The sequence below is a fragment of the Rattus norvegicus genome, chromosome 2 (genome assembly GCF_021556685.1).
Source record: "Rattus norvegicus strain SHRSP/BbbUtx chromosome 2, alternate assembly SHRSP_T2T, whole genome shotgun sequence".
Lineage (NCBI taxonomy): Eukaryota > Metazoa > Chordata > Mammalia > Rodentia > Muridae > Rattus > Rattus norvegicus.
In genome coordinates, this window is record NC_141535.1 from 55,445,383 (window position 1) to 55,468,591 (window position 23,209).

At 37.7% G+C, this 23,209-nt stretch overlaps 1 protein-coding gene across 1 annotated transcript in view; it reads left to right on the forward strand.

Moving 5' to 3' along the window:
- The window catches only part of Plcxd3 (phosphatidylinositol-specific phospholipase C, X domain containing 3), a 164,421-nt gene extending 144,230 nt beyond the window's left edge, over positions 1 to 20,191 (forward strand). Inside the window, 1 exon segment of the mRNA NM_001107671.1 lies at positions 19,343 to 20,191. Within this exon segment, the coding sequence (NP_001101141.1) occupies positions 19,343 to 19,496 (154 nt within the window). The 3' untranslated portion in view covers positions 19,497 to 20,191.
- The last annotated feature ends 3,018 nt before the right edge of the window (positions 20,192 to 23,209 follow it).

A 23,209-nucleotide genomic window follows, 5' to 3' on the forward strand; every position in this document is an offset into this window, starting at 1 on the left:
TCCCTAATAAAATAATAGGTTTCATTGAATTTTATGTAAATAATAAAGGGACATCATTTCTAACCATTTAACCATTTCTAACCCATAATAAAGGGACATCATTTTCTAAACCAACTTGATTAATGAAACTTTCATCTTGGGAATATCTTCTCTTTTCTCCTGATGCAGTTTTTCCAACTGAATTAAGTTTAGGAAAGAGTTTTGTAGAGATTGTAGTCAGAGATTATAATGGTATTAAGGTACATTTAAGCCTGGTTTCTTTATGATATTTCAGAATGAGATGAGGTTGTATGTAGGAAGAAGGGGCCAAACAAGACACAGATATGGCATCTTTATGGTTTGATACACTTGTCATATATTAGTATAGTCCTCAAGGATGCCAGTGTAGCTAAAAATGAAAATGGGCCTAAGTTAAGAAATGTTTGGTAGCATAATGTCCTAAGATATTAAGAATAAATTGCATAGTATAATGTAGTTTTCTAACTTAGACTGAGTTGTAAATTTGTTATCTCCTGGACTACATAAGGTTGATTTTCTAAGATTATTGTCAAGAAGAAATTATAAATAAATACCCAGTGAATACTATTTTCCTGGAGTATAGATGACATCATCCTATCCTTACAGCTGTAGGTGTCACTTATTAGAAGAGAAAAGAATAAAGAAATTACTCTTGAGTATCTTCCAGGGTTGCATGGACCCACAAATTCACTGTCATTAACACCTGGGTTATTATGATCAAATTAAGTTTGGCTTGTGTTCATTTCTGCCTGGTATAATTTCTCTAAGGAATGTGAAATTTTACAAATTTAAGTTTTTGTTTCCTTTTTACTTTTTGAGATAGCATTATAATTAGATCATTTCACCTTCTCCTAACTCCCTCCCATAAACTCTTCACAGTTCTCTTTCAAATTCATTTTCCCTAATTATTGTCACATGCATGTATATGCATGTACTTTCCAATATATCTCCTGGAGTGTCATTTGCCTGCGTGTTTTCATGGCTGTACATTTGGTATTAAATGACCAGTTGGTATATTTCCATGAGGAAGCCATTTTTCCCCACTCTCCACATTCCTTAATTACCTGCAGTTCTTTGTGTAGGATTGTGGGCTTAATGGGCTTTCTGCACCCACATTAGCATGTCTACTGTTGCTGCCCATGTTCAGTTCATATTTACTTGGTCAAGTTGGTGAGATTTTATTAGTGCAGCTTCTGAGATTCCTAGAACACAGCATCTCACCAAAAACTCCCTGACCCTGTGGCTCTTGCTGGTTTTTTCTGTCCTCTCTTTTGTAATGACCCCTGAGCCTTAGTCACAGGAGTTGTTTTCTGTATGTATGCACTGGGTTGGGGCTCTCCAACAATACCTATGATTTGTTATAGATTTCTGTAATGGTCTCTATCTATGGCAAAGAGAAGTTTCCTTGCTGAGAGGTGAAGACTGCCATCACCTGTGGGCAAAAGGACAAAAATTTTAAATGGATTTAGGAATCCCACTGACTTAGTAAAGTGACAGTTGTAAGTTTTCCTCCAAGATCCATGACTTTTCTAGCTCTGGGTAGCTAGGTAGATTTCTAGTACTAGGCATGATTACAGGATATATATGCCTCTCCTAAAATTGAACATCTGATATGGATTTAATAATTATGCTCATCTTTCAAAGGGTGTATCAGAAACATGAAGATGGATAGAGTACTAGACATGAAACCCTGTGATATGGTCAATTCTACTCATTTCTTCTAGGAGGACTGGACTGGAGTGTTTACAGGCCAGCTTAGAGATCCCAAGTCTCTCTTACATTATTCTTTAGGTGCACAGAGAGAAATCCTAATACAGTGGTTATCAACTTTCCTAATGCTAACACCCTTTAATACAGTTTCTTGTGTTGTGGTGACCTCCATTCATAAAATTATTTTCATTGCTATTTCATAACTAAAAATTTGAAAAATATGAGTTATGAGTCATAAAATAATTATCTGATATGCTCATGATCCTAGGCAATTCTTATGAAAGGGTCAAAGATCTCTGGAAGGGGTTGCGACCCACAGGTTGAGAACATTGGTCCTAACAAAAGCCTGAGAGAAGACTTTCTGGTCACTGCCAGGAATAACTTGCTTTTTCAAGCCTTGCAGCTTTTTCAGGAGAAAACAAGGTCCATGTAAGTCTGGGCAGCCCATAGCACTGGACATAGATTTAGTTTCTTTCCGGCAACAATTTTCAATCTTACTGACCTCTCTCCATTTGCATTTTCACAATTATGAAGTTATTTTTGCTTCTGGAGCTTGTCACTTTTATAAGTCTATCTTAGTGACCAGTATAAATGAAGGAGTAACTTCATAATCACAGAAAGCCCTCCATCTAAATTAAAGACTTGTGGGTTGACTCCTATAACAGATCCTAAGATGCTTGGACTTCAGAACAGAAGGCTTATTCCAAAGTCAATTGAGATCAATTCTTATGGGAGATTGAACAAAACAGAATTTTGAGGAAGAAACTAAACTGTGATGTCATTAGAACAAAGCCTCAGCCAAACTTTCCAGAAAACTGGAGCTGCGATGGATATTTTGGATCGACCTACCTTGAACCAATTGCACCTATCCACCTCTTCCCAGATAACCATGTTATATGCTAGAATGATACATGATCTCCCATAACGTGGCTCTCTGGCTGAGGGCAGTTCTTACATAGAAATCCAGCTTGGATCTGATCAGCAGCAGCCTTCATAGAAGCTGGAACAATATCACCCTCTGTCCAGCAGCTTGAAACAGACCAACTGACCCAACTCCAACTGACCCAGTACACTGTACACTTAAGTAGTAGAGCAACTATTCACAGCTTGAAAGTCACTGCAAAGCAGAAAGATGAGAGCTAACTACATACATACTGTTTGTGCTAACACTGGGGATGGAACACTGCTACCTTCTTCTATCTGCATGTTATTTGTTTTATTTTCAGGCTTCTGTCTTACCTGAGATGCTAGCATTTTTGTGGTTATTGTGGCAATCATCAAGTTTGCAGGAAAAAAAAACTAGTTATCGGTTGATAGATTAATAGATAAAGAAAAGATGTATGTCTACACAATGGAATGTTATTTGGCTACAAAAAGAATAATGGTCTGTCATTTGTGACAAGATAAATCGAAACAGAGGATGGTGTGTTCAGTAAAAAATAACTGAAAATATAACACAGAAAAACAATGCTGCAATATTTGAAACAAAAAAAGTTGACCTCAAAGTAAAAGCATGGAGAGAGAGAGAGAGAGAGAGAGAGAGAGAGAGAGAGAGAGAGAGAGGGAGGCACAATGGGGTTAGATAATGTATATCAAAGCAGAGATGGGAGTGATATGTTCTAGTGTTCTACAGAGCAGTGAGAGCTACAGCTCCCAGTTGTCTACTGTATATTTAATAACTACAAAAGAAGATCTAGGATTAATGAGACCCCTCCCTGGGATCCATATGGTAGAACAAGAGAACTTACTCCTTTAAATTGTCTTCTGACATCTACACATGCACCATGACATCCACAAGCCTAGCCTCCCTACTTCCCCCCTCCCCTCCCCACAATTAATCAATGAATGTAATTATTTTAAAAGAAAGAAGAGCTGGTCCCCAGCTCCAAAAAAAAAAAAAGAAAAAAAAAAGAAAAAAGAAGAGCTAAAAGTTTCCAAAAATAAAGGATAGAGTCATGGTGGTGCTACATAGATTAAATATCATCTTGTATTTTTGATAAATATGCATGATTATTTTCAATTAAAAACACCAAACTGATTTTTAAAAATTCTTCCTAACAGTCAATATATATAACAGTTTATCTGAGTCACAAGCTGACAGATGGTGGGCAGATGGTGGCCTTTAACATTGCTACCTCTGCTAGTCCTAGGTACTTTCTCTCTTTTTTTCTCTTGACTGTTTCAAGCGCATACAATGAGAACTTTGTAAGTACTAGGTGCTTAGTGGCCTGAGAAAGTTTTTCCCTAGCAAAGAGAGAAGTAGTTAAGGCTCACAAGGTCAGCAGTAACTCTTAGCAAATGGGAATCGTTCCAAAGAAGAGAAGTGCTAACAGATAGACGCTGACCTGTGCACCAAGGTGAATCATTCCTGTGTTTTGAACACTCAAATTCCCCGGGGGGCAGTGACAATACACTGGGGGGGCTGTTGGTGCCAAGGAAGAGAGTGTGAAGTGAGAGCACTTGATTCCACCCAGAACTGTTCCTTATAGTTGAGCTTCTACAATGGAAGGAAAAAGAATTGTCTTCTGGCAATCTAATTAATATATTGAAGGGTCTCTTTGTTTAGAATTTGTAAAAAGCTTTCTTGCTTGCTTCATTCCCTTGGAAAATTAACAGACAGACTAGTTCTTGCACACCAGGAGGGCCCATCAGAGGGCTGGCTGAACTCACATTCTGTCTCCTACCAGGGCTGTGACTCATTCTGAAATGCTGCCAGGAGCGAGTGATGAGCCTGAGGACACAGTCTATTTTCTGACCTCTCATTTTTCTTGTACTTTATATGATCTGATTTTAATTGAAAATGGATTTTTAACAGTTTTTCTAGCTACAACAAAATGGGCTGCTGTAGTCATCATCAAGGGAAATAGATGGCGTCTCTTGCTTTGCTTTGGTTTCATTACTTTCTGCACAAAAACAAAACTGAGCTAACCTTGTTCTGAAATGGGAAAGACTTTAGAAATATCTAATCAACTTCGGAAGACTTGCAATCTTCTCCTTGGACATCTTAAGCTGCTAGTACCTTTTGAAAGAGGGTGCCACTTGGTCAATTCCTATATCCCCATCTAGTGTGTCTACAGCTTTTGTGCCTGTATCTTGAAGTGCTCAGAACACATCTGTTGTGACCGAGCTGTGTTCCACAATGCTGGACCACATCTGAGGAGCACTATCAAAGACCTTATCCCCTGGGAGTGGGAGCATGTGCAAATCTTAAATATCATTTCTATTTTTATAACTAAAATTAATTAGAACAATAAATGCAACGATAATTCATTCCCTTTCTCCCCATCTCTCCAATTGGTGTGATATTTTTTAAAGGGACAAAGATCAATACTTGGGTCATCAGAAATGTCTAAAGTACTCTTAACTGCTGAACCAACTAGCTGACCCTGTAAACATATTTTTCTCTTTTGTTCTCTTGATGGTTTCATGTGCTTAGAATGGGAACTTTGTAAGTACTAGGTGCTTAGTGAATGGGTTGGAGGGATCATACTACAAAATTCTTTCCCAGAGTCCAAATTTGGGAAAGAATTTAAATCAGTTATTTTATCTAGTATTAATCAGGTACACTGCTTCTAATCATGCACATGTGTGTGTGTATAATTGTGTGTGTGTTTGTGTGTGTGTAAATAAATGTTTTTATTTATGAGATATACCTGTGGCTATTTTGAAGGCCTACCACTGCTTAACCTACAGACATAATTTTTTTCTATAGCTTCTGGCTAAGACCCTTTTTTTTAGCTTTATCTTTCTGCTCTTTACATTTGAAGAAAATTTCCAAACCTTTAGAACTGGCAAGATTGACAGGAAATCACATTTAAAATTTGTATCCTTAATTTCAATTAAGAGAAGACTACCTGTCCTTGTTTTAAACTCTGCAAGACCTGCAGCTCTAAGAAGAAGCTGAAACTGAGAAGACAGTAACAAAACCCTGGTGTTTCTAGTGTTTGCAGCAATCCATTTCTTTAGTGCATTGAAGATTCCTATAAAACTCAGTGCATTGGCACCCAAATCCCATGGGGGAGAGAGCTGGACCCTCAGAAGTGCAGATACTCCAAAGAAATCAGAGGACTACCCTCTGCCCACATACCCTAACCAAGAGGGAATCGCCTGGTGCCATCTGTGCCCCCTGGGCACAGGGACCTAGGAGCAGTCAGAGGCAGGCCCCTACTGATTCCTGCCTGCACCAAGAGCTGAAAGACAGTCACCAGGAGCACCTACACACCTGAGAGCAGAGAATTCTGTTCCCAGAAATGGCTGAAAGAAAACAGGAAAACAGGTCTACAGGAGTGCTGACACACAGGCCTACAGGAGGGTCTAGCCACTGTCAGAAACAGCAAGACAAGCTAACACCAGAGACAACCTGATGATGAGAGGTAAGCGCAGGAACCTAAGCAACAGAAACCAAGAATACTTGGCATCATCAGAGCCCAGTTCGCCCACCAAAGCAAATACTGAATATCCAAACACAAGGGAAAAGAAAGATTTAGATTTAAAATAACATTTGATGATGATGATGATGATGATGATGATGATGATGGTGGTGGTGGTGGTGGTGGTGGTGGTGGTGGTGGTGGTGGTGGTGGTGATGGAGGACTTTAAGAAGGGCATGAATAACTCCCTTTAAGAAATACAGGACAACAAAAGTAAACAAGTAACAGCCCTTAAAGAGGAAACACAAAAATCCCTTAAAGAATTACAGGAAAGCACAACCAAACAGGTGAGGAAATTGAACAAAATGTCCAGGATTTAAAAATGGATATAGAAACAATAAAGATATCACAAAGGGAGACAACCCGGAGATAAAAAAATCTAGGGAAGAGATCAGGAGTCATAGATGCAAGCATCAACAACAGAATACAAGAGATAGAAGAGAGAATCTCAGGGGCAGAAGATTCCATAGAAAACAACCACACAACTGTCAAAGATAATGTAAAATGCAAAGAGCTTCTAGCCCAAAACATACAGAAAATCCAGGACACAATGAGAAGATCAAACCTAAGAATAATAGGTATAGAAGAGAATGAAGACTCCCAACTTAAAGGGTCAGTAAATATCTTCAAGAAAATTATAGAAGAAAACTTCCCTAAACTAAAGAATGAGATGCCCGTAAACATACAAGAAGCCTACAGAACTCCAAATAGATTGGACCAAAAGAGGAATTCCTCCTGTCACATAATAGTCAAAATAAAAGTACACAAAACAAAGAAAAAATATTGAAAGCAGTAAGGGAAAAAGGTCAAGTGACATAAAAAGGTAGACCTATAAGAATTACACCAGACTTCTCACTAGAGACTATGAAAGACAGAAGATCCTGGACAGATGTCATACAGACCCTAAGAGAACACAAATGCCAACCCAGGCTACTGTATCCAGCAAAACTCTCAATTAACATAGATGGAGAAATAAAGATATTCCATGACAAAACCAAATTTACACAATATCTTTCTACAAATCCAGCCCTACAAGGGATAATAAATGGTAAAGCCCAACACAAAGAGGGGAAACTACCCTGTAGAAAAAGCAAGAAAGTAATCTCCTTGCAACGAAACCAAAAGAAGAGAGACAGACAAATATAATTCCACCTCTAAGGACAAAAGTAAAAGGAAGCAAAAATCACTATTCTTTAATATCTCTCAACATCAATGGACTCAATTCCCCAATAAAAAAACATAGAGTAGCAGACTGGATACGTAAAGAGGACCCAGCATTTTGGTGCATACAGAAAACACACCTCAGAGACAAAGAAAGATACAACCTCAGAGTAAAAGGCTGGAAAACAAATTTTCAAGCAAATGGTTCAAAGAAGAAACCTGGAGTAGCCATTCTAATATTGAGTAAAATCAACTTTCAACCAAAAGACATCAAAACACATAAAGAAGAACACGTCATATATATCAAAGGAAAAATCCAGCAAGATGAACTCTCAAACCTAAATATCTATGCTCCAAATGCAAGGGCACCTACATTCATAAAATAAACCTTACTAAATAAATCACACATTGCACCTCACACAATAATAGTAGGAGATTTCAACAACCCACTCTCATCAATGAACAGATCATGGAAACAGAAATTAAACAGAGACATGGAGAAACTGGCAGGAGTTATTAGCCAAATGGATTTAACAGGTATTTATTCATAGAACATTTCGTCCTAAAAAAAAAAAAGATATAACTTCTCAGCACCTCATGGTACCTTCTCCAAAACTGACTATATAATCATTCAAAAAACAGGCCTCAACAGATACAGGAAGATAGAAATAATCCCATGCATCCTATCAGATCACTACACACTAAGACTGGTTTTCAATAACAACAATAATGACAGAAAGCCCACATATACATGGAAGTTGAAAAATGCTCTACTCACTGACAACTTGGTCAAGGAAGAAATAAAGAAAGAAATTTAAAACTTCTTAGAATTTAATGATAAAGAGGATACAACATGCCCAAACTTATGGGACACAATGAAAGCAGTGATAAGAGGAAAACTCATAGCTCTGAGTGCCTGCAAAAAGAAACACGCGAGAGCATACACCAGGATCTTGACAGCACACCTACAAGCTCTAGAACAAAAAGAAACAAATACACCCAAGAGGAGTAGAAGGCAGGAAATAATCAAACTCAGGACAGATACCAGCCAAGTAGAAATGAAGAGGACTATTCAAAGAATTTCCAAAACCAGGAGCTGGTTCTTTGAGAAAATCAGCAAGATAGATAAACCCTTAGCCAGACTAACCAGAGGACACATAGAGTGTGTCCAAATTAACAAAATCAGAAGTGAAAAGGAAGACATAACAACAGAATCAGAGGAAATTCAAAAAATCATCAGATCCTACTACATTCAACAAAAGCCTATATTCAACAAAACTGGAAAATTTGTAGGAAATGGACAATTTTCTAGACAAGTACCAGGTACTAAAGTTAAATCAGCAACAGATAAACCATCTAAACAATCCCATAACTTCTAAAGAAATAGGAGCAGTTATTAAAAGTCTCCCAACCAAAAAGAGCCCAGGACCAGATGTGCTTAATGCAGACTTCTCTCAGGAATTCTTCATGGAAGACCTCACACCAATATTATCCAAACTATTCCACAAAATTGAAACAGATGGAGCACTACCGAATTCCTTCTATGAAGCCACAATTACTCTTATACCTAAACCACACAAAGACCCAACAAAGAAAGAGAACTTCAGACCAATTTCCCTTATGAATATCGACGCAAAAATACTCAATAAAATTCTGGTAAACCGAATCCAAGAGCACATCAAAACAATCATCCACCATGATCAAGTAGGCTTCATCCCAGGCATGCAGGGATGGTTTAATATACGGAAAACCATCAACGTGATCCATTATATAAACAAACTGAAAGAACAAAACCACATGATCATTTCATTAGATGCTGAGAAAGCATTTGACAAAATTCAACACCCCTTCATGATAAAAGTTGTGGAAAGATCAGGAACTCAAGGCCCATACCTAAACATAGTAAAAGCCATATACAGCAAACCAGTAGCCAACATCAATGTAAATGGAGAGAAACTTGAAGCAATCCCTTTAAAATCAGGGACTAGACAAGGCTGCCCACTCTCTTCCTACTTATTCAATATAGTACTTGAAGTCCTAGTCAGAGCAATCAGACAATGAAAGGAGGTCAAAGGGATACAAATTGGAAAGGAAGAAGTCAAAATATCACTATTTTGCAGATGGTATGATAGTATTTTTTAAGTGACCCCAAAAGTTCCACCAGAGAACTACTAAGCCTGATAAACAACTTCAGCAAAGTGGCTGGGTATAAAATTAACTCAAACAAATCAGTAGCCTTCCTCTAATCATAGGATAAACAGGCTGAGAAAGAAATTAAGGAAATAACACCCTTGCCAAGAATCCCAAATAAGAAAAAAAAACCCTTGATGTGACTTTAACTAAGCAAGTGAAAGATCTGTATGACAAGAACTTCAAGTCTCTGAAGAAAGAAATTGAAGAAGACCTCAGAAGATGGAAAGACTTCCCATGCTCATCTATTGGCAGGATTAAAATAGCAAAAATGGCCATTTTGCCAAAAGCAACCTACAGATTCAATGCGATCCCCATCAAAATTCCAACTCATTTCTTCATACAGATACAAAGAGCAATTTGCAAATTCATTTGGAATAATATAAAAACAAGGATAGCAAAAACTATAGTCAACAATAAAAGAACTTCTGGGGGTAATCACCATCCCTGACCTAAAGCAGTATTACATAGCAATAGTGATTAAAAAAAACTATATGGTATTGGTATGGAGACAGGCAGATAGATCATTGAAATAGAACTGGACACCCAGAAATGAATTGATACACCTATGGTCACTTGATCTTTGAAAAAGTAGCCAAAACCATCCAATGGAAAATGATAGCATTTTCAATGAATGGTGCCAGTTCAACCTGAGGTCGGAATGTAGAAGAAAGCAAATCGATCCATTCTTATTTCCCTTTACAAAGCTTTAGTCCAAGTGGACTTCCACATCAAATCACATATACTCAAACTAATAGAAAAAAGTGAGGAAGAGTCTCAAACACATGGGCACTGGGGAAAATATCCTGAACAAAACACCAATGGCTTATGCTCTAAGATTAAGAATCGACAAATGGGATCTCATGAAACTGCAAAGCTTCTGTAAGGCAAAGATACTTGCATTAGGACAAAACCACAACCAACAGATTAGGGATAGGTCTTTACCAATCCTATATCTGATAGAGGGCTAATATCCTAAATATACAAAGAACTCAGAAAGGTAGAATTCAAAGAGCCAATTAACCCTATTAAAAATTGTTGTACAGAGCTAAACAAAGAATTCTCAGCTGAGGAATATCAAATGACTGAGAGGCACCTAAAGAAATGTTCAACATCCTTAGTGATCAGGAAAATTCAAATCAAAATCACCCTGGCATTCCACCTCAAACCAGTCAGAATGGCTAAGATAAAAAACTCAGACAACAGCAGATGCTGGCGAGGATGTGGAGAAAGGGGAACATTCCTCCATTTTTGGTAGGATTGCAAACTGGTACAACCACTCTGGAAATCAGTCTGGAGGTTCCTCAGAAAACTGGACATTGCACTACCTGAGGACTCAGCTATACCCCTGGGCAGATACTGAAAAGATGCTCTAACATACTGCGAAGACACATAATGCACTATATTTATAGCAGCCTTATTTATAATATCCAGAAGCTGGAAAGAACCCAGATGCCCTTCAACAGAAGAATGGATACAGAAATGTGGTACATCTACACAATGGAGTACTACTCAGCTATCGAAAACAACGACTTCATGAAATTCATAGGCAAATGGATTGTACTAGAAAATATCATCTTGAGTGAGGTAACCCAATCACAGAAAAACATCCATGGTATGCACTCACTGATAAGTGGATTTTAGCCCAAAAGCTCAAATTACCTAAGATACAATCCACAGACCACATGAAGCTCAAGAAGCAGGATGACCAAAATGCAAATGCCTCACTCCTTCTTTACAGATGGTCGTGAGCCACCATGTGGTTGCTGGGATTTGAACTCAGGATCTCTGGAAGAGCAGTGAGTACTCTTATTTTTTTTTTAAAGATTTATTCATTTATTATATATAAGTACACTGTAGCTGTCTTCAGATACACCAGAAGAGGGCATCAGATCTCTTTTACAGATGGTTGTGAGCCACCATGTGGTTGCTGGGAATTGAACTCATGACCTCTGGAAGAGCAGTCGGGTGCTCTTAACCGCTGAGCCATCTCTCCAGCCCCTCACTCCTTCTTTAAAGGGGGAGCAAAAATATCCATAGAAGGGGATATGGAGGCAAAGTTTAGAGTAGAGACTGAAGGACTGGCTATTCAGAGGCTGCCCCACATGTGGATATATACATTCACCAAAACTAGATAAGATTGATGAAGCTAAAAAGTGCATGCTGATAGGAACTGGATATAGAGCTCTCCTGAGAAACACAACCAGATCATGTCCAATACAGAGGCGAACGCTAGTAACAACCTCTGAACCTGAAAACTGGACCCCTCTTGGAAGAATTAGAGAAAGGATTGAAAGAGCTGAAGGGGCTTACAACTCTATAAGAACAACAATGTCAACCAACCACAGCCTTCAGGGACTAAGCCACTACCCAAAGACTATAAATGGACTGACCCAGGGCTCCAACTGCATACGTAGCAAAGAATAACCTTGTTGGGCACCAGTAGAAGGAGAAGCCCTTGATCCTGCCAAGGTTGGAGCCCTAGTGCAGGGGAATGTCGGGAAGGAGGGGTGATAAGGGGGATAGATGGGAAGGAACACCCTTATGAAGGAGGGGGAGGGGATAGGGGGCTTGTGAACAGGAAACCAGGAAAGGAAATAACATTTGAAATGTAAATAAAAAAACATATCCAATAAAAAAATCAGTGTGTTGTTTTGGGAAACTCTTGTTATCAAGAAAATATTGCCAAAAGTTCAATGCACTCAAATAAAATTTATGAAAGACACAATTGTTTTACTATCTACAATTATTTATTTCTAGCCATATGTAGCAGGTTGTAGAAATAATGGAAGTACCATGAATAAAATATAGTTGTGAAAGTATAGAATACATACATACATCTTTGAATATGAATTCAATATAGATTCCTAATACATTTCTAATGAATTTAATTCTAGTGAAATAGAAATACTGATAACCAGTAAGTATAATGATTGTTAAATAAATTTGATGAATTGCTAGACACAATTAATAAAGATCATTCTTAAACAAAAGGTGATAATTACAACATTTATAGTTATACAGAATGGCATGGCACTTTGTGTTGGTGGGGAAAGACATTTTAAAGTCCTCTAGTCAGTTTGAAAACTTGTATTCAAGACCTGCTGAGAAGAAAAAACTGTAACATTTTTAAATAATTTTTTGAAAGACATTTTTATTCCCCCAAAAGAGTAACAAGGAGTCACAAGAGAACTGAGCAATGGCTTTATGTGCTGTTTTCTGTCTTCTGCCCCTACTTCCAAACCAGTTCGCATGTTTATTGACCTACTGACTACCTGATTCACACCATGCCCTTGCCAAGTGCCAGGAACACTACACCATGAAAACAGTGCCCTTGCTCAAAATGTTTGTAGTTTTGTTAAGGAGTCAGACTTCTTCACTGATTAAAGGCATAAACATGTTATTTCTGGCTACTGTGTTGAAATGTCATTTAAATGCTCGTCTAAAAGACAAGTGAATTGACCAAATAATGAGGCAGAAGATGAAAGAAATTCTTTGTAAAATGACAACAAAAGCAAACAAAAAAGCCACAAATAATCATTTTAAACAAGAGCCATAAAGTTCCCTGAGTGACCCCTGCTAGCCACCAAAACTGTTAGCACCTTAATTTTAGCCCTTCTAGACCCTAGACTACAAGAAATAAATTTCAATTGTTTCTGAGCCTGACCAACCTTCTTTTTTTGTTTTTATTTATTTATTTATTTATTTATTTATTTATTTATTTATTTATTTTATTAACTTGAGTATTTCTTATTTACATTTCGAGTGTTATTCCCTTTCCCGGTTTCCGGGCAAACATCTCCCTAATCCCTCCCCCCCTTCTTTATGGGTGTTCCCCTCCCCATCCTCCCCCCATTGCCGCCCTCCCCCCAACAATCTAGTTCACTGGGGTTCAGTCTCAGCAGGACCCAGGGCTTCCCCTTCCACTGGTGCTCTTACTAGGATATTCATTGCTGTCTATGAGGTCAGAGTCCAGGGTCAGTCCATGTATAGTCTTTAGGTAGTGGCTTAGTCCCTGAAAGCTCTGGTTGCTTGGCATTGTTGTACATATGGGGTGTCAAGCCCCTTCAAGCTCTTTCAGTCCTTTCTCTGATTCATTCAACGGGGGTCCCGTTCTCAGTTCACTGGTTTGCTGCTGGCATTCGCCTCTGTATTTGCTGTATTCTGGCTGTGTCTCTCAGGAGAGATCTACATCCGCTGACCAGCCTTCTTACTACAATGCTTAACTAACAAAACCCACCAAGACTGTTCAACTGTGGACATTTTATTTCTGCCAGAACAACTGTCATTTTGTTCTAATTATCTGCTTGATGCTAAGCAGAATTGACTATTTGTCACTTAGCTGTACATTATACATTCTCTGTGGCAAGGTTGCCTCCGAGGGGCAAACATTGATTCTTGATGAAGCAAATTAAAACATTTTTTCACTTTTATACACTTATAAATCATAAATATATAAGCAGTATGAGCACAGACATATAAATAAATAGGCATTCTTCTATGATATTAAAATATCACCAAGAAGGAGAAAAAACAAGAAAATTTAAACAAAGAGGACCTAGAGAAGCAGTCATAAAAGAAGCACTACTCCATATAAATGTTCAGTGGTATTTGCTAGTTTAATCAAGTGTAGTGGGTCGCTATTTGACATAATTCAACTTATGGTTGCGTACGTATTTGAGAATCAAGTTAACATAATTGCTTGGTTTTGCCTTTAGTATCACATTGACTGTTAAAATGCATGTATGTGTGTATGCACAGAAATTAGAAATATACTCATGATACAGTAAAATAATATTTGCAATCTAATACTTGTGTTCCATTTGAGGACTACATGTTATTCTGAAAGAATGTTCCAGCACTCAGATAATAATAATAATTGGAGAGTTGTCTTGTCTTCTCCTGACCCCTCTCCACAGAGATAACAATCGGAGGCCAGGAATTTAATCACAGTGTAGTGAGGGCATCAGAGGCGTCTGCAATTGTCATGGCTCTGACATGGAGATTTAGGTGCTTGTGAGCCTCTGGTGACCTGGTACCACAGAGATCCAGGGAGCAATTCTCTCAGTTAAGATAAAGAGCATCAACACTGGCCTTGTCATCTGTCACTTACTCTTCCTCTCACTGCTGAAGGTGAGTTAGATGTTAGAAAATCATTCTTCCTGAGAAATGGACTTGGCTCATGGAATTCGGACACATAGATCCTTTGTTTTATTTTTATTTGTTTGTTTGATTTATGTTTGTTTTTGGTTTTTTGTATTTTTTAATATTTTTATTGGACTTTTTTATTTACATTTCAAATGTTATTGCCTTTCCAAGTTTCCCATCCATAAACCTCCTATTTCATTCCCCTCCCATTCTTCTATAAAGTTGTTCCCCTCCCCAACCACACCCCCTTCCTGCCTCCCCACTGTGACACTCCTCTACACTGGGGGGTCCAGACTTGGCAGGACCAAGTACTTCTCCCATTGGTGCCCAACAAGGCTATCCTCTGCTACATATGCAGCTGGAGCCAGGGGTCTGTCCATGTGTAGTCTTTGGGTAGTGGTCTAGTCCCTGGGAGCTCTGGTTGGTTGGTATTGTTGTTCTTATGGGGTTGCAAACCCCTTCAGCTCCTTCAATCCTTTCATAATTGCTCCAATGGGGATCTCACTCTCAGTTTATATATACATAAATGTTTTTCATATGTATTTTTTCATATAAATATTCATATGTATATGAATATTTTTGTTCCCTCTTTTTAAGAAGAACTGAAGCATCCGCTCTTTGGTCATCATTCTTGAGCTTCATGTAGCCTGTGAATTGTATCTTGGGTAATTCGAGCTTTTGGGCTAATAGCCACTTATCAGTGAGTGCATACCATGTGGAGTTTTTTTGTTGTTGTTGTTGTTGTTTTGGTTTGGTTTGGTTTGGCTTGGTTTTTTGTCCTTGGGTTACCTCACTCAGGATATCTTCTAGTTCCATCCATTTGCCTATGAATTTCATAAAGTCATTGTTTTTGATAGCTGAGTAATATTCCATTGTGTAGATGTACCACATTTTCTGTATCCATTCCTCCGTTGAAGGGTAGCTAGGTTCTTTCCAGCTTTTGTTTCTATCTTGCTTGATGTAGTAGCATCCAGTTCAATGTTGATGCAAATAGCAGGGTTTTACTCTTTTTGTGGAAGGGAAATATTTCTTTAAGTACATCTATTGTCTGTTGATGGATCTTTAGATTGTTACCATTTGTTGGCTTTGCTTGATATTGGAGTATTAATATGTGAGTACATAGGTTTTTCTGACAGACTGGTGTTATTGCTTTGGTTCTACATCCAGCAATACAGAATGGATTCTATTACTAAATTTCTGAGGAATATCTTTATTATCTCCTACAATGGCTATTAATTTATGTTCTAAATTGTGCAAAGGGTTCCTTACTTGTTCCTGTATTCTTACAATCATTTGTTACCTGTGTGTGTGTGTGTGTGTGTGTGTGTGTGTGTGTGTCTTAGGTATTGAACATGTGGTTTCACATATTCTAAGCATAGAGCCACAGAGGTCGTCCCTACGTCCATCTCTTTTTGTTAACAGGCAATGATAATAAAGAAATTCTATTTTTCTTAAGATCTAACAATAGGTGATACTGAAATTTTTTAATATATAAGCCATCCATTTACATATTCTTTTGAGAAATACATATCTACTTTACTGTCAGCTCTAGATCAGATTATTTGTTGAACAATATTTGCTTTGCTTTTTCTATTGATAGTCTGGGATCTTTATGTAATTTGGATATATTCAATTGTTCAATATACACAGCATGAACATATTCTACTATTCTGTGAATTAACTCTGATTTGTTGACTGTTTTCTTACCTATGAAAAGCTTTTAAGTTTTACTTAGTCCTATTTTTCTACTTTCACTTAAGAAAGGGGAAAGAAAAATATGATCTCTTTTCCAAAAGTCCTATGTCTATTCTAATCTGTTTAAATGTTCCAACTATATTTTATTCTAGTGGTATCATAATTATGGGTTATGTTTGCATTTTTAAACCAGGTCATCCACTGGATTTTTAATGCAACTGTGGATAAAAAGAGATCTGACTTCACTCTTCTGCTTCTAAGTTTCTATCACCTCTTATTGAAAAGAGGTTTCTATCACTTCTTATTGAAAAGTCCATCCTTGCTCTAACCCATATTCTTTGCACCACTTTTGAAGATCAGTTGCTGCAGATGCACAAATTTTCCTCTGTTCCATCATCTTTCTGTTTAAATTTTGGTGACCCTATGGGAGATGTTTCAAAGCAACACAGCTTTCAGGCAGTTACATGGCTCCTGCTCACTGAGCTTACCTAGTTTTACAAGAAGAGCAATAAATAATGAGAAATAGTGCATTTTGAGTTGAGAGATAGGAAGTTGCTTTAAAGGCAAGACACCAACCATCAAAGTTCACCATCAGGGGAAACCTTCATTTGAGAGGAGAGAGACTGAATTAATTATACTACCAAAGGGATTCCCCGCTTCAAAGCAAACATTTAGGATTTTGTTCTTGTATCTAGCCACTAAAGCATACAAAGACCATTACATCTATGCTAGAAAGGCCACACTGCATTTTGACCTGACAGCAGACTTTTCCAGCATCATTCAAAGAGTGCTGATTTTACAAACATATGAAATGAAAAAAGGTATAGGTTTGAAATGGGGCTCTTGAAAAGCAGCTAAGGCTAGAAAACTCTATGATAAAATTAAATTCTCAACAAGTAGCTCTTGGGATGTGTTAGAAGAAGCTGTGTTGAAGTCTAAGTCACAGTGAATAACTCAGGATGTTGGAGATGCCCAAATTGTTAGATATCTGTCAATAAAATCATGGAATGAAGCTGGGTCCAGATGCCTGAAGGGTTGGTCTGTGCAAGGTCATGAGTACCCACGTGAAGACACCACAAACTTCAGACGTTTGATAGGGTAGCTGTGTTTGGTGTTTGTCTTGTTGGATTTTGAGTTTGCTTTGGTCAGGTCTTTGTTGTCCTCATACCCATTCATTTTTCAAAGGAATGTTTACTTTGTAACATTGTATATTGGAATAATATAACTTAGTTGTCACATTTTTCCCCAGAGCTCTCAGAAGAAACTTTTGGCTTTGAGTGCTATTGATCCTGCCTATAAAATTCCTCTAGGAATTTTGAAGTTAGATTGAATATGTTTCAAATTATGAAATTTTCATGAGCCCACAGAGACAAAGAGTGGGACGTTGTGGTTTAAAAGTGACTTACTTCTTATTATAGGGATGAGACCCTGTTAGCTTTCCCATGTCCTCTTTAGCATGGCCATTGTTACCCTTGTTCAGCTCATGCTTAGACAGCCATGTTGGTGTGACTTTAGGGATATAGCTTCTGACATTCCTAGGATCACAGTCTCACAGAAAATCTGATCTGCTGGCTGTTACAATCTTTCTGCGTCCACTTCCTCAGTGATTCCTGACCCTTAGGTACCAGAGTTGATTTATAGATGTGTGCATTAGCTCTGGGCGCCACACCTCTGCATTTCTATTGGTTAAAGTTGATGTAATTGCATTATAATCTCAAGAACTAAATATAAAATGATTTTTAAAAAACTTGTATTTAGGAATCAGGCTAACAAGGGTTGGGTTTGTCGTCTTTATTCTTCATTGTCAATTTGACTGGATTTTAGGGCATTCCTAGATGACCATGTACTAACTCCCTGCTTCAAAAAAGCAAAAGTTTGCACAATGTCCCCTTATCAGCGAGGTCTGATGAGCTGTAAATTTTAAATTGTAATCTACACTGCTCTTTCTCAGCTTTATACCACTACCCCCATTTCTTCATTTGGTTTTATAGCATTTATTTCCCCTTGTCAAACAACGTAATTATTTGCTTTAATTTATCATTTATGATATGTCTTTATTTATTAGAATATAAGCGTACATTTACCACATTTTTTATTTACTTATACATGTATGTTCAAGGGATGGTATATACACCACAGTGCACTTGTGAGAAAACAACGTTCAAGGTTCTTGATTTCCTCTATATGGGAACCAAGAATCAAACTTAGGTCATTGAACTTGGCTACAAACCTTCCTAACTGCTGAATACACCAGCTGGCGCTATAAGCTAATAAATTTATCTTTTGTTCTCTTGTAAGCACCTTGTAAGTACTAGATGCTTAGGGAGTGGGTTGGAAGGAAAGAGCCATGATTTTACCTTATGTTGAAACTTTCTTGGTTGCTCACCTACTTAGACCCAAGACAAGACATTTACTTTGTGTTTATCTGCAACATCTTGATACATTTTCTAAAAACAATGCATGTGTAATAACCATTTGCTGAGCTCACTCCCGTTGTCCCACAGCTCTATAGGGTATGCAATTAGAACATGCAAACCCAGAGGAAAAAGTAATGATTCATTGTAAACTATAGCAGTATCTGAGAGCTCCAAAGGTAAAAGTCCAATATAGACCAATATGGTAAAGATCTCTTGTTCACGTTTTATTCATGAATTAAGAATTCAGGGTCAGGACAGTGACACAACAGGTAAAGTCACTTGCTCTCAAGCATGGCAGCCTAAGTTTGATCCTTGGAACTCATATCGTGGAAGGAGAGAGCAATTCCCATAGGTTATCCTCTGACCTCCATAGGCACACTGTGGCACACGCATATGCAAACAACACACATGAGTACATTGAAGCAGACTTAAGAATTCATCCTAGTTTCTTTGGTCATTTTCTACCACACCTGCTTGTATTCGAGATATCTACTTTGGTAAATTAGATGGCCACAGACCTTTGATGGATGCCACCATGCCTTTTTTGACTCTTCTTTCTGCTTTCTTTCTCAGAGCTCTCCCTGCCATGATGCAGTGGATCCGCACCCAGAAGCCAGGAGAGAGCGGCATCAATATTGTCACTGCTGATTTTGTAGAACTTGGTGACTTTATCAGCACTGTCATAAAACTCAACTATGTCTTTGATGAAGGAGAAGCCAATACTTGATATTACTCTTCTGAGTGTCCTTAAGGAAGATAGAGAAGCCTCATTGTATTAGACATATTATCAATAAGCCCTCTGATTTTCCTGTTCCACTGAGTCTCTGAAGGAATTAAGGTTTAGCAGTGGGCAGAAAATGAGGGTAAATCATGTCTTCAGTGATTGTAATCATATTCTGCATTGCTATAAATATGTCATTTCCAATTTGGTGACCAAAATCTACTTCTAGTGTTAGGAATAGAAAAGAACAGTGAATTTCATTTTTCAGAATTAATGTTTGTGCTGTGTAACTCATGAGTGTTTACTAGATTGCATTTTCTAATTTCAACCTCGGGGCCCTGTATTATTCATAGCCTCAACCCTTTCCACTCCCTCTCTCTTGCTCGCTCTTCCTAATTAGATGCTATATGGGTCTCAAAACAATTGAATGCCCAACATAATGTGCATTGCATTGTTGTGTTGAAATGTGTTTGTTTCGTGAGACTTGGTAAAATATCCCATAGTCATCTGCAATTGGGCAATCATAGCTAATTCTTGGTCGTAGAAAATATGCATCAAATCAGTCTCCCTGCATCTGTAATATTGTCAGTCAGGAGTGATTTTGTGTTTTAGGAAAACAACAGCATTTCACAGCAGCTCTGTGCGAAGCAGCTAGGACTACCATGCAAACAGACTTTTGGAAAGACAAGTGTCAACTTCACAGTGAAAAAAGAAAAAGAAAAAGAATGGTATACACATAGATTGATACCCTTTTAATTCAGCAAAGTCTTAAATAATACTGCCCTGTAAATGTCAAACTTCAAGTGTGTGGAAATCAGGAAAAAATAAATCTGATTTCTTTAAATCCTTAAACTTTAAAAAGTTCTCTTAATAATTGTAGAAAAAGAAAGACCATGAGACTCTACTATAAAATTGGAAATCTAAATGCACAAATCTAAGACTCAGAGCATGCGAAGAAAGAAAAAAAAACTGAAAGAAGCTTTATTTGTAACTTAGAAGAAACTGAAGGGATGCAGCGGCATTAGAATAATGTTTCTGAGACTCTCCCTGTAATCTTTGTAGTTCCTTTACAAATTCCTTCAATATGGATGATCTCTACAAACTCATTTACAACTAGCATTCAGGGTTCCATACTGCTTGAGGCTGGACAACAACCAAGGAGCTAAAGTCTCATACAAATGTCTGTGGCATCGCGGGTAACCCGGGGAAAACAATGTTAACACATTTTTTGAGAGCTGAATATGTCTTAATATCTTTATAATATTAAACATCTCTAAAAACAACCTTCTAAGAGCACAATACTCCTCTCCATATTTTCAGCGGGAATAATGTGGGGATTAGTAAAAATCTGTACAATTGCTGAAGTTCCTAAAATTATACATTTTTATTTTATTTTCACACATAGAAATTATCAAACCAAATTAACTTCTTTGGACAATGAAATTCCATGCATATCAGACTCTTAGAAAGAAAAAAAAGCATTCATTTGGCTTTTAATTAATTTAAATGGAGGACATATGACTTAATTCCTTTGGCCTAGATAAGGGCTTAATTTCAAGCCTACATCTCAATATTATAAATAACCAGGAGTTGACTTACAGATACTCTTCATTAGAAAACAGCACTTACCAACAACTACAGAGAGTGAAAAGAAGAATGTGCTTTATGAAAAATGTGTTTAGACTAAATAACTTGCATATGTACACAACAGATATGTTTATAATTCCAGATCTATGTGTGTATTTAGTCACACATACTCTGGTACAGACAAGCAAATATACATGCACACAGACTATAGGCAAACATAGTACAATTATTTCTCCAGTTACAAACACTGATATCAGTAAATAATTTAAAGAGGAATTCCAGAGCCACAGGCATGGGTACATACCTGTAACTCTAGAACTTGAGAGTCAGGAGAATCAGTAGTTCTCCAAGTCTAGCCTGGGCTACATTGTGAGCTCAAGGCTACCCTGGGTTACAAAAGGAGATCTCAAAAATCTAAACAACAAAATAAAGATAGCATCCCTATCAATGTATGGAAAATTGTTAGAAACCATCTGAGAATGCAGTAGTTCATCATATAAAATGTTTTTATGAAATATCACAGATTGAGACTTTAATATTCACAAAATATAATGCTTTCCCTGTTAACTTCTCCGTCTTTTGCAAGTCTATTATCTGTCTTGATCTTTTTGAGCAGATAAACAGAAACCTTCTAAAAAGAGATTATCGATTATCGACATTGTGCTCTGTATTTGCGCTCTGATTACTCAATTTTGATGCTTTAGGAGCATCTATTGCCAAGCACAGTTGCAATGACACAATTATCTTACCATATGACAGAAAGAGGTTCTTAATCTCTTAACAAAAACAAAATGGATGCAATGTAGAAGTGACTGTACTGTATTTTCTTGAACTTGGATACTTCCCTACAGTCTTCGTGATATTTATTTTGTGGGTGCTGGAAAGAATGGACAGGATGAAGCACTCGACTGAAATTTCCAGACTAGGAAAGAGGGGGTTTTGTTTGTTTGTTTTGTTGTTTTTGCCATTAATGATGTCTGCACAGAAAGTACTTTCAATTTGAACTTATGATTTCTATGTGGATACACAGTTAGCTCCTAGGCAGTAGGCACTGAGATACATGGACTTGCCTTAACTTCTAAAGAGGGACTAAATAGAAATAAACCACGAGAGAATTCCCTAAAAGATTTTCCCTGGAAACGGAAATGGAGAGAAGGCGCCTTTGGCTGTTTCCTGGCCACTGTCCCTGCTGTGGGACACACTCATGGATCAGCCTATGGACCCTTTATAAATGGTAGTATCTAGTCAAATGGGACCCTCAATTCTGCTTTGTCTTTCCTTGACCTGGGAGTACAAGGGCTACACATAGGCTTCAAGTGGAAGTATGTCTTAGTGTACCTTTCATTTTGCAGGCACTTAAGACACTTTATGTTATAAGTCCTACAAAGCAAAACCAAAACCAAAACTAAAGTCCAACTGTTACTCAACCCGGGGCAACAAATGCGTGGAGTGAGTGGAATGAGGGAAAATACCCAGATGAACCCACTTTTACATTTGCTTTCCTGTCAGTAACTCTGAAGGACCAATATAGCAAAGACTTCTGCCATTACGACTTACGTCTCCTTCTTACTACACAGTCATGTGAGCACAGAGAATGCGAGGCATCCTTTAAAAGCCTTAGGATATTTTATATGGTAACCTCAATGTTCACTTTCAGCCATATTGGGAAAACTCACATTTCACAGAATGCCACCTAACAGAGAATGGATCAGAGCGTAAAATATTTGGCAAGGCACACTTTTGCATGTACATGTGTGTGTAAGCATGCTTCAGCATGTGCGTACACACACACACACACACACACACACACACACACACAGTGTTGAAGTCATACCCTATATTGGCCTAACTGATTTTATTGCAATTTTAACTCCTGAAATCAATATTTCCTATGTTATCAGGCTTACAAATAGTTCAACTATTTGAGTATTTAAGGGGGAAAATCATTAAAAATAATCAATGAAAAGTGAGACCATCAGAAACTAGAATCACTGGACAGTAGTGCTCTAATTATACTGTCGTTCACATCTCAAGAGACAAGAGCTCATGCCAATTTAAATATAAATGTTCGAACACACACCTTCACTCAAAGCTCTTTGAGTCTTGTGAAGCTCTAAGGTGTTTTTAGTCAG